Genomic DNA, 16,531 nt, shown 5'->3' with positions numbered 1-16,531 from the left:
CTAACTTCTAAAGGGAGCTTACATCAAAAGATATTAACAATTCATTAAAGTTTCATGAAAACTGCTGAAAGCATTTTTTAGGTTATTTTCCAAGAACCGGAAAATCCCCCTTTTTTATGAATAAAACCACGTAACTTGGAAACCTAAAATCTAAAAATTATAAAAATCAAAAGGGAGCTCATGTCGATAGATATAAAAAAAAAATTAACCAACGTTTCTTGCAAGTTGGTCACGGTGAAAGTATTCTTGATTTATTGTCCGAAAACTGGAAACTCCCCCTTTTTATTATAATTAAAACCCAATAACTATGAAACGTAAAATCTAGAATTTATAAAAAAAAATGCTAGGGAGCTCACGTCAATAGATATAAACAATTCACCAACGTTGTTTGCAAATTGGTTAAAGCGTTTTTGAGTTAATGTCCGACATGATATGTTGACGACGGACGGACAGAAAGGCAGACGGACAACGGTATACTATAATACGTCCCGTAAACGGGCGTATACAAATTCAGCAATTCTTTTATTTTTAAAGGGTATAACTCTAGAACCGTTAAAGTGACGCCACAGAAATTCAAACTTGATCTGTGCTTTGTGGTAATGAGCATTGTGTATAAGTTTCATAACATTTGGTTGAGGCAAACTAAAGTAAGAACAGGGAAACCAACTTTTGGACGTACGAACTTGCGGATGTACAGATGGACAAGGGCAAAACTTAATGCCCACTCAGCTACGGCGGGGGCATAAACATGCAATTTAAACTAACATATAAAAAGAGAGATTTTCAATCAAAGTTCATTCCTTTCACTGTATTTGCTTTGTGCTGCTCAGTCTAGTTTTCTATGTTGTGTTTTGTATTCTGTTGTTTGACTTTTTGTCATCTTTTTTTCAGCCATATCTTAGTCAGATTGTCTCCGACTTTATGAGTTTGAATATGTCTTTGGTATCTTTCACCTATGTATAAATTGAAATCGATCATTTGCAAAGAAATTGTTTTCTTTTTTTTTTTCGTTTTTGACATCTTTTGTTTTTAAGGTGAATAAGAATATAACACATTGTGGACTGCTGTACCCCTATTTTCGACATTTTTACCTATTATGTCTGTTTGTTTTGTTCACACATTGTTGTCAATATAATGGATTTTTTTGCGTAATTCAAACAAGTGAAAGGTTTAGCTAGCTATAAAGCAAGGTTTAATCCACCATTTTCTACATAAGGAAATGCATGTATCAAGTAAGAATAAATGACAGTTGTTTTCCATTCGTTTTTTAAGTGCTTGAGCTTTGGATTTTGCCATTTGATAAGGAACTTTCTGATTCGAATTTCCTTTGAGTTCGGTATTTATGTTATTTTACATTTTACTCTATAGTTTATATGTACGATTACGATGCTTTTTGTGATAGGTTGGCCTGTCAGGTTCAACGTGTCGATGTTGCTGTGATAGGTTGGCCTGTCAGGTTCAACGTGTCGATGTTGCTGTGATAGGTTAGCCTGTCAGGTTCAACGTGTCGATCTTGCTTTGATTTTTTGGCCAATAAATTAGAACAAGAACATTTTTTTTTACATGAGTACTCATCAAAAATACACAGCTATGTAAACAAGTAGAAGACACTACTTAAACACAAATAGTGATAAAATAATCTAATAAAAAACAACAAAAACACAATGGTATCATGACATGTTAAATTTGTAAATCTTAATTTTTCAAGTTATGTATAAAGTCACTGAATCTGGCTAAGGATTTTATTTACAGGTTTGGAATGATTGAATACAAGAAGAAATATATTATGTATACAATTATCATGGGATTATTATAACTGTTGCAACACCTTTTCTGACAATATTATAGAATATATAAACATTTACATGTTCACACAGTACCAATAAAAATAGCTGATAAATGAATAAACGAATAAGTTGAACAAAACAAGTGAAACTGCGAGCTACTGCTCACTGATGATACCCCCGCCGCAAGTGGATAATATCAATAGTGTAAAAATATGCAAGTGTTCGGTAAACAGGAAGTTGTCGAGTGATGAATCTGAAAACGCATCACACGGTATGGCTGACTTATATAAATCCTGAAACTAAATTTCAGAATTCCTTGTAATGTAGTTCCTGAGAAAAATGTGACGAAAATTTTCAACTTGGCTATCATGTGTAAAATCATACAAGTGTTCGGTAAACAGGAAGTTTTCGAGTGATCAATCTGAAAACGCATCACACGGTATAGCTGACTTAGATAAACCTTGAAACCAAATTTCAGAAATCCTTGTATTGTAGTTCCTGAGAAAAATGCAACAAAAAATATTCATGGGACGGACGGACTGACGGGAGGACAGACATAGGTAAAACAGTATACCCCCCCCCCTTTTTTTAAAGCGGGGGTAAAATGAATAACTATCAAATATTGATATTGGCGATGAAATGATAAATAACATTTAGTAGAACAGCCAATAAAAAATGCCATTTTGAATTTACAAACTCGACTTCTCTTGAATAAAAAAACAGACGTGCAACACAGAAAAACAACTCGTAAAAGAATCCAGGCTTATCATTGTGTACGCCATTGTATTCGTTTACCAAAAAATATAAGTGACACTTAATAAGAAAGGTTAGAAGGCAAAATCATGCACAATTTATAAATATTAAGGTAAAACACCAACATACACATGGTGTACATAGCCTGACTTTGAACAGGCCCAACATATGCTGGGAGTTGCGTCGACGAACGTTTTTGATACTTGATATTATCTCAAACACTTTAAAATACTTGAAAAAAGATAACCCAACGGCTAGTAAAATTGAAAGAACAGATGCGTTATGCATGTATATCTATAGCACTAGACTTCGCATCTCCAGTGCTAGACTTTAGATATTTTTCGCTTATTTCAATTTCAATCTATCATTTGTCTATCTTTTAAGATAACTCGAATAAGGAGTCGACTGACAATTTTGACCTTTTAAGAATTATTTGTAGAACATGTCGTGCTTATCATTTTTGCTACTTAAAGTTTCTCTCTATATATTATAGTTTTCAAGATAAAAAGGAAACATGACAAACAAATAGAAACATTTATCATTGTTTTAAGTGCAACAACTCCTAAAGTAAGGCGTCTGATAGTTTTGAAAATTGATAGAGATTAACATTCTGAACAGCCCTTGTCAGATTTTTTTCTATTTATAACGGTATTCAAAGTAATAGTCAAAACTTGTATTTTACTACCCATTAGACTAGTTTAGCCATTTTGGCCATCTTGGTTGACATCGGACACTTATTTTTTTAAACTAGATTTCCGAATGATGGTTGTGGTTAGTAAATTTGGCCTATTTGGCCATGTGAGCTAAAAGGCGGATTCAGACTTGATAATTTCGTGGAATTTCCACGTAGTCATTTAACAAAAAAATTAAAAAAGTGTGAGGGAACAACGATTTTAAATTTTATCGATCACGGCTAAGAAAGAATGCAATCTAATGATAATTATATAAATAAATATGAATAATGATCTTGTTTTTTTGCAAAGTCCTCTTCTATGTATAGTTAAATATATTGTTATGTTATTGTTCATAAACCATCTTTACCAGTATCATACACACCTACACAGGTAAATTTGACTGCCCTTAATCCGAGACGGCTTTTATTACAGGAGCTGTGGTTGTATTCATTGTTATTTTGTTTTCGTCCTGAACATTCATGAAACATTTGCCACCGTACGTTTAGCAATTAACAATCAATCATTCAATCAATCAAAATGTGTCATTTCAACGCAAATTATATTGATTACTTTGCGTTGAAATGACACAATTTTGATTGATTGATTGATTAATTATGTAAAACTGAAGTTAATAAGTAATTTGGGCAATATTTTAAGAATGTTGGACATTGAAAATATTGCTTCAAATGTGTCTAACTGGTATTATATCAGTACGCTCACCTTATGAAAATGACAAAACTAGTCAGCTAGACACTCATTCTTTAATGAACTGTTCTAAAAATGTGACCCACATTTTTCACAATATGAGCATATATCCACAGAAATATAATAATGGAGCAATACAGCTATTTCCTGTTTAGAAGGCCGGTGTCCTCTTAAAAAAGAATAGAAATAATAGTCGTTATCGACCGAAGTCGACACTACTTTAGGTGATACCACAAAATCATAGTACGTCACATCAAGTTGCATACAAAAAAAAAGGTTATACAAATATATTCCCCTGAATTTGACAGTAATTTATCCTACATTTCATTGCAGTACAAATTGTCTGGGTCATAAACATATATCTTGGGTATTTCATAGCACCATTATTTTTTTATTTGGGATTTTTATAGAATATTTTGGAAACTAGGGGTTACATGGTTACTAAAGCTTGCACACATGTTGAAAAGGGGTGAAAATTTGATTGGTTAACTTCCAGTAATGGTTATTTTCTTATATACAATGACATTTTACGTAAAATTTGGTTTATAGCACTGAACAGGATAAATATAAACCAGATGCTCCGCAGCGCGAAGCTTTATACGATCGCAGAGGTTGAACCCTGAACGGTTGGTGCAAGTATGGACACACCATTCAAGCTGGATTCAGCTCTAAATTTAGATTGTGATTAAATAGTTGACACAGCATAGGTTTCTGACACAGAATGAATGTGGTCTAATGAACTTTAAATATTTTGTTTGCGTTTGAGCAATTCACTATGCTGTTGGATATTTTCCTCTCAAAAAAGTGTTTGAAGAAATTTTCTTTTTATTTATGAAATCTGAAATGAGAAAATTTAACATCCGCCCCTACACCCCCCCCCCCCCCCCCCCCCCTGCAATTTTTCTTCACATCCTCCTTTTCCTTTTTCCAAAACTGATCTCAATTCAAAATAAAGTCCTTTTTATCACTAAATGGTAAAGATTGTTTTTATTTATCAGTTGGTAGTAAAAGTGAATATACAATGTATATTGTATAAAACAATGATTTACGTTGATTCAACTACTATTCTGGACAAAGAAAGATAACTCAAATTGAAAATATATAATGTATAGTAAACATGAACAACAGTTTTACTCAAAAGGATATTTCCCTGAACAATTGTTCGCCTCTAATTCTCTTTAGTTTTTTAAATGGATTTCTTTAATAATACTTTTTAATTTACTTTTCGGGGATTTCACTATATATTTTACATTCAAGTATAAAATGGTATTCATCTTTAATAGCGTTAGTGTTACACTTAGTACACAGTCTTTTATGTCATAGATCCTTGATTTCACAACTTTCGACACAAAGCTTTCTTTTAATGATAAAACATATTGATGATTTAACTTTTTGATTAACAACTATTTTTTAACTTATCTTGAAATACTAGTTAATATATCAAACACATTCTGCAGTTATATGCGCTTGTCCTAAGTCAGTAACTTATTGTTCGATGGATGTGGTTTGTTGGTTTGGTTCATATGTGTTACTCTGTTATAAGACCTCGGTCGTCCAGTATGAATAGTTTTACACTATAATTTATAGTTTGCTGATTGGTGTGCGCCGCGGCTTCGTACTTTGACCTATTGTTAACTTTTATTACATTGGGACTCGAATGGAGAGTTTTCAAACCGCATCTTCTTGTTTATATTTATTGTTTACCATTGACTTTTTTGTCAATTTAATTAGTAAATTATAGTTTGAGTAGTTCATTACATTTTTCGTATATGCAAATTTTTCACATATTCAATATTTATCCCATTGACCGCAAATGGTGTATACAAAAATGAATTAACAAATATCGTTCAAAGCATCAGATACCACACTATCGACAACTGCATGAATCTTTTCTATCTGTTCTATCAATCCTGAAAAAATAAAAGAAATTCCGTCAAAAAATCATTTGTAAAACGTGTTTGCATCCGATACTGAGATAACATAATGTACCTAATTAGAGCAACAATCGTTTACCTTAATATGAAGAATAACTTAGTTGTGTTCGCTTTATCCAGATGATGTGTTGTATGTATTATTATTCATTTTAATTTTGAATTGATGATGCAGACTTGGTTTAAGTATTTGTTTGATTTTTCCGGATGTTGTCATATTTTGTATGCATCTAAATGATGTTGAACTACAGTTAAATCGTATACATAATATACATGTCTGAAGCATATTTACGTCGAAAGATACAATACAATAATTCAAAATATGTGAAATAGATCAACAAGGTATAAAACACAAGTCGTAAATATCGATTTGTTTTCACTTTGACATTTTTAAGTCTAGATATATCTAATAGCTGTTTAAGAACATTTGTTTTGATTAGGAGGTAATGTAATGGACACTATCTACACATATTATACAAAACGTCACACAAATGACAAGCACATCATGCATACAAATGGTTAGGTGTTCTAAATTCGGGGTTGATATATTTGGTTTTGTATACTTTCATTCCTATTTGTCTTTTCTGTATAAAAGCAAGCATTTTTCTAATAGTTTTAGAAAAGTATTATATTATCTGACGAGACTTATTATAATTGAAAGTTGCAGTTTATCTACCTTTATTAACAAAGAAATGTTAACAGGATAAACTTTTGTATTCACGTTTTCCGATCGTAATCGTCAATAGCCGAGCTCGAAGGAGAACGTTTTTTTATGGCTTCAAAGCATTAGTTTTACTGTTTTGTGTAGTAATATTTTACTGTTGTACTCTTTTTCATCGATTTCTTTTTGAGCGTGGTGTTATCTGTCTTTCAAGATTGAGGATTTGTTCCTGTACTTCAAACATGAAAAAGATATCACTTAAGTTACCTGCTTTCATTCGTTCTTTTATCTCTTCAAAACTCCTGGTCTCTAATTCCATTTTCCTGATTTCGTCTAATCGTTTTACGTAGGATTCACCTGCTGGATTGTTACACTGATCAAATCTAGTTAGCATAGCACGAACTATTTTGATTAGTGTTTTGTATCGTGCGTCATCTAATGCAAAGACAGAAGAATGCTGCATTTCATTTCTGATCACACGTATCCGTTGAATGTCGTCACCAATAGTAGTTTCAGTGGTAGAAATCTCGTCAACCTTTTCTATTTTCCTAAAGCCTTGACTTGGAAAGTTTATTTTTAAAGCACAATATTTCTTACACATTTCTGTTATGTCCAACTTTTTACGATCAAGTATTTCTCCAGTCTTTGTATCTAAGAATAAGCGATCGTATAAAACCCCTGATAATACCTCTAGAACTATCTTTGACATTCTGACGTAATTCTGTTCCTCACTACTTAATCTAACGGGAGCCTATAATATCAATGAAATATGTAATGATACAAACTAATGCTATATAATTGCCATCTATTAACAGGTAGGTAGACCTACAAATATAGTCAAGGCAGTAAATACACCGAGACAGCGAAAAAAGATAGAACACAGAATTAATATAAGACAGAAAATTCAATGTGACGTCAGAATATTCAAAATTACGTCAAATTTATTTGAATAATTAAAAAACTATGAAAAAGATATACATATATATCATTGCAAGCATGCGAGATTTGTACAAAGCATGGCACAGTGTTCTTAAAGATAAACTAGAAGTATTTCCATTCAACAATTATTTAACAGTGGAGCATTTTTTTCTAAATGAGCTAGCTTCGTAGTATGTTGTTCGACAAAGATAGATATTTAGGGGCTATTCAAAATGCTATGATATTCAACGCAACCAAGTAAACATGGCGTTCTCTTCAATTAATTGAAGATGCATTATTACATGCATTTCATTTCTTCTGCCTTGAACATACATAAAACAACTCAGAATATAATAGCAACATACCGGTCAGTAACATTTCTTTATTTTTCATATAGCATAGTAAGATACAATCATAAACAAGTAAAATAGGATGGATAATTTGCTTAATGATCACATTAATATTTTCGTTATACAGCGTTAATCCTGTAGACGATCACATTAATTTTAGGAAAGCACTTAACAGGCATAAAAAGGAGGCACTTAAACAAATTGTCAGGTGTGGGCGTGGAGCATGTAGGCTTGCTGTAAATTATCTGAAAGTTCATTTCTGATTTCAAACATTTAAATAGATATAAATAGATATAACTCAACTGTTTTACTTTCGCTTTACGTGATATTTTCCGTGTCATGTTATTTGTTTATAACCCGGAACAGAAATATGAATCGACGAAGACCCTAGGGTAACCTATATTTTTTTCACAAATTGTTCTTTGATCTTAGAAAAGCTATTGATATATTTACAATGCAACCTTTATCTATGCTAATGTCCCACAAAAAATGTAAAAAGTGTGTATGTTATTAGCTTCTCTCACATGTCTCATGCGATAACCTTTTGGTCACTTTTTATGTGTTGCGTCTGAATATGAATTATAACCCTCAATAGTGAATTAAGAGGTTGAACAAATCCTTCTGAACAAACGGAACCAGGTGCTCCGCAGGGCGCCTCTTTATACGACCTCAACGGTTGAACCCTGAACAGTTGGGACAAATTTGGTTTCAATATTCAAGCTTGATTCTGTCTGAATTTGGATTGTGATCAAATTTTTAACATAATATAGGTTTTTGTCACAAAATTATTGTAGTCAAAGTTTCAACAAAAATTTTGAAAAAAAGGAAGCCCTTAAAAAAATGGTAAATAAAAAAAAATCCCCAACCCCCAAACTTTTTGAAACCCCCTTGGAGCAATAACCCTTAAACTCAATCCCATGCTTTCCATTGCAGTTTCAGAGAGATCCATACACTTACACACCAGTTTTTGTCATGATTGTTTGGAACTAGAAGCATGCTTCTTTTTGGCCCTTTGTTGGCCCCTAATTCCTACATATTTTGGGCAATTAACCCAAAAATTAATCCCAACCTCCCCTTTGTTATTTAGTACATTGTGATACAATTTCTGAGACATCCATACAATTACACATGCGTTATGTCTTGAAACAAAAAAAAATGCTTGTTTTGACCCCTTTTTGGACCTTAATTCCTAAACTTTGGCCCCGTAACCTCTAAAATGAATTCAAACCTTCTTCTTATGGTTTTAAACATTGTGGTATGATTTCAGAGCAATTGAAATACTTCTACACAAGTTATTATCCTGAAACTAGAATAAAAATGCTTGTTTTAGGCCCCTGTTGGGCCCCTAATTCCTAATCAGTTAGGACCATCATCCCCAAAATCAATCCCAACCTTCCTTATGTGGTATTGAACCTTCTGAAAAAATTTCATGAAGATCTATTCACTTAAACTAAAAGAGGGACGGAAGATACCAAAGGGATAGTCAAACTCATAAATCTAAAACAAACTGACAACGCCATGGCTAAAAATGAAAAAGACAAGCAGAAAAACAATAGTACACATGACACAACATAGAAAACTAAAGAATAAACAACATGAACCCCTCCAAAAACTAGGGGTGATCTCAGGTGCTCCGGAAGGGTAAGCAGATCCTGCTCCACATGTGGCACCCGTCGTGTTGCTTATGTGATTACAAATCCGGTAAATAGTCTAATTCGGTAGGTCACATTCATGAAAGGGAAGGGGATTGTAGTTACGACGTAAGGAACATATCCGATATCATTTGTGAAATGATTATTCCATAACGGTCAACCAACTCGTGATGGCGTCCGTAAAATTTACGAAGGGATGATTTCAACTTCACCATTTGGAACTCTTGGTTTAATAGCTTCCTTGTAAGCAGCAACCCTCTATCAAAAAAAAATCATGATAGGAAATGCAAGCACGGGAATATCGTATCAATTGGGAGATATATACCCTGTATGCAGGAACTGCTGGAATGTTGCTACTTAGAAATGGAAAGTTCGCAATTGGAAATCATCTCTTTTGTAGTAAAGTTTTGTTTTCAACCGACCCTCATTGTCAATTTCTAGATGTAAGTCAAGATATGAAGCCGACTTAACTGTATCTGTAGTATCATTTATCTCTAGTTCGATGGGATAGATTCGTTCCACATAGTCACCAAATTTTGAATTGTTTAGTGAAAGAACATCATCTATATAGCGGAAAGTAGAGTTAAAGGATATTGCTAACTTCTTATCTTTCTTCCTAAATATAAGAAGTTAGCAAGTAGAGGGGCACAGTTTGTTCCCAAGTTGTTATCCGGAAACCAATGTGTCTTCGGACGACGACACAGACGACGCTGACGACGACATCATACCATTGTACGATCCCAAAAATTTGTTGGGGTCGTATAAAAAGAAGACACATAAGAACAACACAAGACTTTTTAATATTCAAGTTTATAAATGAAAACTCTGTCTCTGATCGGAAGACGGTTAGGTGAGCTTTAAATTATATGTTATAGTGTGGATTACGCAAATGTTTGAAGTTGGTCGGGTTTTGCGTACATTTCCTGTAAAACAAAAGTTTCGTTGTTTTCCACTTATAGTTGATGTGTTTACCTCAATTTTAGTTTGTAACACGGATCTGTTTTCTCGCTATAGATCTATGACAATCGAACAGCGGTATACTACTGTTGCCTTTATTTGACACATTTAAAAAAGTAAGGATTTTCTTATCCCAGGCATAGATTACCTTAGTCATATTTGGCACAACTTTTTTGAATTTTGGATCCTTAATGCTCTTCAACTTTGTACTTGTTCGGCTTTATAAATATTTTGACATGAACGTCACTGATGAGTCTTAGGTAGACGAAACGCGCGTCTGGCGTACTAAATTATAATCCTGGTACTGTTGATAACTAATTAGACAAAGTCGATCTTAAAAACTTAACTATGTTTACTGCTACAAAAAAGTAAGATACAAAATGACAAGCGGTTAATTTACCAAACAACACGTGCATTTCTGTGAAGAAAACAAAATCACGCACGATTTTGTGAATGGAACTGATAGTAGATCCTTACGTTGTACAGACGCGCATATCAATTGCGAATAGACCCAATACTTTTATCTTTATCACAACCAGTCCACACTGATACTTACATTAGCAACGAGTACACATCAAAGGAATAAATATACAAATTACCAATAATTGGATTTTATCGTGTCACAAATATATGCCCACTAAATGAAAATAATCTAAAGCAAATAGAAACATTACCTTTAATTTCTCACCAGACCAATAGTCTTTATATTTATGAGTTGTCGCATGTTCTTCGCAATAATATTTTTTCCCATCATGTACTTGATCAAATTCAAGGAATCCTGTGTCAAAGGAGAAACTGGTGGTCTCACACTTCCATTTTTTCTCGAAAGATACCGTTTTCAACTTGTATCGCGTGTTGATAATTCTGTTGATTTCTCTTTCGACAATTTTTAAAACAGCTTGGTTAACCTCTGTATCTACTTCATCCCATTGCCATACTTGCAGCTGAATCATATGACTACTCTTTGCTAATACAAATTTTGCACAGCCAGTTCTGTCAATATTGAATACACAACAATCCTTGAAGAGACCTATCTCGCCCTTCACCACTGCTAGAGGATATTCTCGTAGACAAGAGACAATCAGATTGCTGATTAGATACGGCGGTAAAAAACTAAAGACAAAACACATACATGTAGATTTGCTAGCATTTGGAACGTTAAACAATACATCAATATCCTTAATTTTTAATGTTTGAAGCATGCATGGAACGTAAAAAACACTATGCTCCCTTTGTACATTTCCACTTTCCGTCAGTAGCAATGGATAGATGATAATGTCAAACTTTTCGATTACTTCCAGTATATGCTCTTTATGAATTCTCATGTCTGCTGATTGTTTCTTGAATATTTCTTCCAATAGCTTAGGATCCATCTTTCCTGTTTGTTTGAAGTTGTTCCATTGTAAGTGTGGTAATTCCAGTTGAAACTGCTGGGCTGTAACAATGCATGTAAAGGCATTTGCTAACCATTGGGGATCAAGTATGATGTATGACGGAATGTCTTCAAAAAATATCACGTTACCAATTTCATGTTGATACCTGAGAAAGAGATGAAGCTCCTTGTTATCAGTTATCGGAAGTGGTATTTTCTCACCTAGTTCTTTTAATCTTTCAAAAGAAATTATTTGTTTTCCGATCGTAAGTTCAGAGTTGATGGCTTTTTCCATCTGAATAAATTTAACAGGATATTCTCGATTCCAATTTGCAGTACTCTTTGCTGTGGCAAATATATCATTCCTCAATTTTTCAAAAGCATCTTCTACATCCTCTGTGTTGGAGATCAGGTGAATTGATCTCAGGTGAAGCTTGGAATCTTTAAATATTTTATCAGTGTAGGATTCCAGACGTTTTCTGCATTGTTCTTCGTCCTTTCGCAAAAACAAAAACAGTGATATTGTATTATTTCATTATCATTTAACTTAAACAGTCTTAGATACATGATTTGTTATAAGATGTTTTTGGCTGTAACTATTACTATTCTCATATCTGTACTTTTCTGTGTCTTTTTTTCTAGAGCGGATATATAAATAATCTGGCTTTCGTTAATTGTTATGATATAAGTTAGGCTGTTAGTTTTCGTATTGAATTGTTTCATATGTTTTCAATCGGGATGTTTTTAAGCCGGCTATATGGTTTTTCCTCAGCATTTGTTAACCCACCCAGGGCATCTGAGAATAATCCCCGTTTTTCAGAGGTGTTCATGTTGCTCAGTTTTAATTTTCCTATGAACATTGTGTTCTGTATACTGTTGGGTTTTTAATAATAGTTTTTATTTTCTATATTCATAAAGAATCGAACACTGGGGCAAAAAGTGTGTTACTAAATAAGAACGGAAGTTGACAAAATTAAGAATGAGTGATAAAACACTACTTATTGAAATTAGCAGACAAAAACACATGCTAAGAGAAAAAAGTGTATATAGTCATTGTAAAAATCAAATTGATGGTGAACATTTAAATCAGTCTAGTGACTTGAATAATCATAATTTTGACAAATCAGGAAATGTCAATGTTTAGCAAAGTCCAGTTAGTTATTTATAAATATGAGAAATTAAATAATTTATTGATAGGTTTAACATTAGACGAAACTATAGACGTTTTTTTTTGTTGGCAATACAATTGCAGCTTAAAAATAGATTTATTGAATGATGATCGTTTTCCATCAAATCAGCGGCGGTCGATATATCTGAGAAATGTCTTCGATGATAAATGAACATTGCTTATATTTTTTATCTTTTATCAAAGAAAACCCAGTACTTCTAGCATCATCTCATTCACACTTCATTCAAAAAAGTCCTTGAGATGCAAAATCATCAATTAGAAAGACCAAGCACAACTTTAATAAACAGCTGCGCCATGAGCACATGATACGCCCGACGTCTTGTGTTGAAGTTTTCTGCAATAATCATAAATATTAGAACTAGAATTGTATCTTATTGGACAAAGTTAATTACAGGTAAAGAAATTAAGATGAGAAAGTTTTAAGCAATAACCATTTATTGTTTTGTAGACACGGCGGGACATGCGAAACCCCCCAACCCTGTTTTTTTACAAAAAACTAAATATCACTAAAATAAATTTTGAATCAAAACCAAAAAGTATACAGATCTTTAGATTAATATAACAAAGAAGTGTGTAAAGTTTTAAGCAAAAATCATAAATTATTTTTGAGATACGGCGTGACATGTAAAAAAAACCTCCCCTGTTTAACAAAATACTCAATAACTCAAAAATGAAACTTTGAATCATCACCAAAAATATACAGATCTTCAGAGTAATATAACAAAGACATGTGTAAAGTTTTAAGCAATAATTATAAATTGTTTTTGTGATATGGCGCGACATGTAAAAAAAAACCCTCCCCCTTTTTTACAAAATATTCAATAACTCAAAAATGAAATTTTGAATCATCACCAAAAAGTATACAGATATTAAGTTTAATATAACTAAGAAGTCTTTAAAGTTTTAAGCCATAATCAAAAAAAGTTTTTGAGATACGGTGCGACATGTGAAAAAACACCCCCTGTTTTAGTTACAAAGTGTCCTAACTCAAAAAGTTTAAATCTTATTTTCATCAAAAAGTATACAGATCATTTGACACTCATAAGAAACAACTATATTAAGTTTCATGAAATTTGGATAAGTCATTCTCAAGTTACGGTGCGACATGTTTACGCCGGACAGACAGACGGACAGAGGGACGGACAGACAGACAGACTAACGGACACCGGACATTTGTATACCATAATACGTCCCGTCAATATTTTGACGGGCGTATAAAAACAAAAACGACAATCAGCATTGACAAGCATGACTGACAGGACAGAAAAAGATATACATTGTTTTCAATATGACAAAGGTACATATTTGTACAGTAAATTGAAATATGTATTGTACAATCTAGACTGAAACAATTTCCATAGTTTCCTTTTAAACTGCGCTCGCTCTACCGTAACATTAAATCAGCGATTCATAAACAACCTGTTAGATGTGTAAGACGTCGTGACCAACTTGATCAAATCGTATCTTATAGATCCTATACATTGGTGAAGTATTTTCAATGTCCATTGTCTAAACTTAACTAGAATACCGTTTTTATACGAACACAAGTTAACATTACATAAATATTTTCAAAGGCGCTAATTCAGTCGTCAAGTTTTTATAAACAGAGACTAAATTAACATGTCTACTCCATTGTTACTTTGATATAAATACCTGAAATTTGTCCTTGTGTGTACCAATTGCAATAACTGGTGGGTCTAGAAAGTTGTGAGCTCCTTCGAGCAATACAGCTTCAGTTTTGTCGTTTATGCTTCCATAACAATGTATTGTATCCATCCAGAAATTGAATGTGCCTGTGATTAAAGACAAATTAATATTTAAATATTTCGGTGGATGACTGCACTTGAAATGGTTCTTAAGAATATAATTACTTCATTCAATAAAAAAATATATAATGATTTATCCTGCAGACCGTTATCATGGTTATAATATTGCAAGTAAAAAATATAACTATTGAAATCAGTGTTAAAAAAAGAGGTGAAATTTACACACGGGCGAATCAACATTCATCAGTCAAAAAGAAAGCAATAACGATCGAACAGATAAAAAAACCACCAAAGAATAGACAAACAAAAGTATGCACAACATTAGTATATAGAACACAACCGAGAGAACAACCTGAACCTCGCATAAATCAGGGTTGAATTAAGGTGCTCAAGAAGGGTACGCAGATCCTATATCACATTCAGCACCCATCTTGTTGTTTAAGGTAAGTACAAATTCGGTTGGGAATAAAAAGTATTCAGATCTGATTCTCTGTCCTGGTTTAAAACTTCAGTGGTGCTCTTCAAATTTTAAACTTTTGGGAATTGAATTCACTTTAGATCTTGACAGTATGCCAGAAATTAATTTCTCCAAAAAGATAAAGGAAGTGTCAGGCATTCTTAAGAGTTGGCAACATAGAAAATTAACCCTTATGTGAAAGGTTACTGTTACCAAGACTTTTGCACTTCCAAAATTAATTCACCTGTTGACTGCACTACCCAACTTGTCAGAATCAAAATTAAATGATTTGAATACTTTATTCTTTAAATCCATATGGAATGGAAAACCTGATCGAATTAGATGAAGTACTTTAATTGGAGATATTCCACAAGGAGGTTTAAACATGATTAATATACATTATTTTAATATATTCCTTAAGATTGGCTGGATGAAGAGGTTTTCATCCAATTTATATGGTAGTTGGCAAGCATTGTTATTAAAAAGCCTGGAACAGTATGGTGGAGAAAGAGTATTGCATTTTCAAAAGGAGAAACTCAGAGAAATCTCTGATAGTCTTAGCAATCCTTTTTGGAAGGATGTATGTTTTTAGCTTTCATGTAGCAAGGCCTGCTACCAATATTTCTGTTCAAGATATTTTGTCATTAGATATCTTAAATTTCGCACCTCTAGTAGATTTTCCGTACTTTATTCAGTGGCAGAGAAGGGGAGTGCAGTCTTTGTTTGACCTTATTAACTTAGAGACTAAGGAATTTTAAAATTTTGATCAGATAGGACCAAGACTTCAAACAAACATTTTTTTTAGAGTATTATGGTCTCATTGCAAACATTCCAAAGTATATGAGAGAACATGTAAAAGAAAACATTGCTCATGTAAATTTTGTAACTTTTAACTGTATTGATAATTTTTTGGAAAGATTATTGTGTAACAAAAAAGCAAAGTTTGTATACAAAGATCTTGTTGACAGAAATGTGCAACTGCCAACAGAAAAAGTTCTTACAATAGGAGGAATTACTAGGTATTGAAATTGCAGATTGGTCACAGAATATTATATTATTTTAAGAAAATCATGTAAAGACACTTATTTAAGAACTTTTCAATACAAATTTTTACACAGAATAAATTAATATTTTCTTGTATGCAGTAAAACTTAAAGATTCAAGGCTTTGTACTTTTTGTAAGGTTTCTGATGAAACCATGGGGCATTTATTCTATGAATGTCTAATAACAAATTTTATATGGCAATCTTTTTCACAAAAATTGAAAAGATATTTTGTGAACTTTACATTATCTAAGAAGCACATTTTTCTTGGTCTTCAAAATGAGAGTTTACTATTGAATTTGATCATTATTATTGC

General features: G+C 32.7%; 2 protein-coding genes across 2 annotated transcripts in view; both read right to left on the bottom strand.

Annotated features, from left to right (window-relative positions):
• Positions 1–16,531, bottom strand: part of LOC134719215 (uncharacterized) — a 347,702-nt gene that overhangs the window by 115,884 nt on the left and 215,287 nt on the right. The window lies entirely within an intron of this gene.
• LOC134719266 (uncharacterized) overlaps positions 4,923–16,531 on the bottom strand; it is an 86,242-nt gene continuing 74,633 nt past the window's right edge. Inside the window, exons 11-14 of the mRNA XM_063582269.1 lie at positions 14,603–14,742; positions 11,063–12,256; positions 6,779–7,262; positions 4,923–5,829 (exon numbers count right to left, since the gene is read on the bottom strand). Of these exons, the coding sequence (XP_063438339.1) occupies positions 5,753–5,829; positions 6,779–7,262; positions 11,063–12,256; positions 14,603–14,742 (1,895 nt within the window). The 3' untranslated portion in view covers positions 4,923–5,752. The remainder of the gene's footprint in view (positions 5,830–6,778; positions 7,263–11,062; positions 12,257–14,602; positions 14,743–16,531) is intronic.

Source organism: Mytilus trossulus, chromosome 5 (genome assembly GCF_036588685.1).
Source record: "Mytilus trossulus isolate FHL-02 chromosome 5, PNRI_Mtr1.1.1.hap1, whole genome shotgun sequence".
NCBI classification, from domain to species: domain Eukaryota; kingdom Metazoa; phylum Mollusca; class Bivalvia; order Mytilida; family Mytilidae; genus Mytilus; species Mytilus trossulus.
This window is presented reverse-complemented; position numbering and strand designations above follow the sequence as displayed.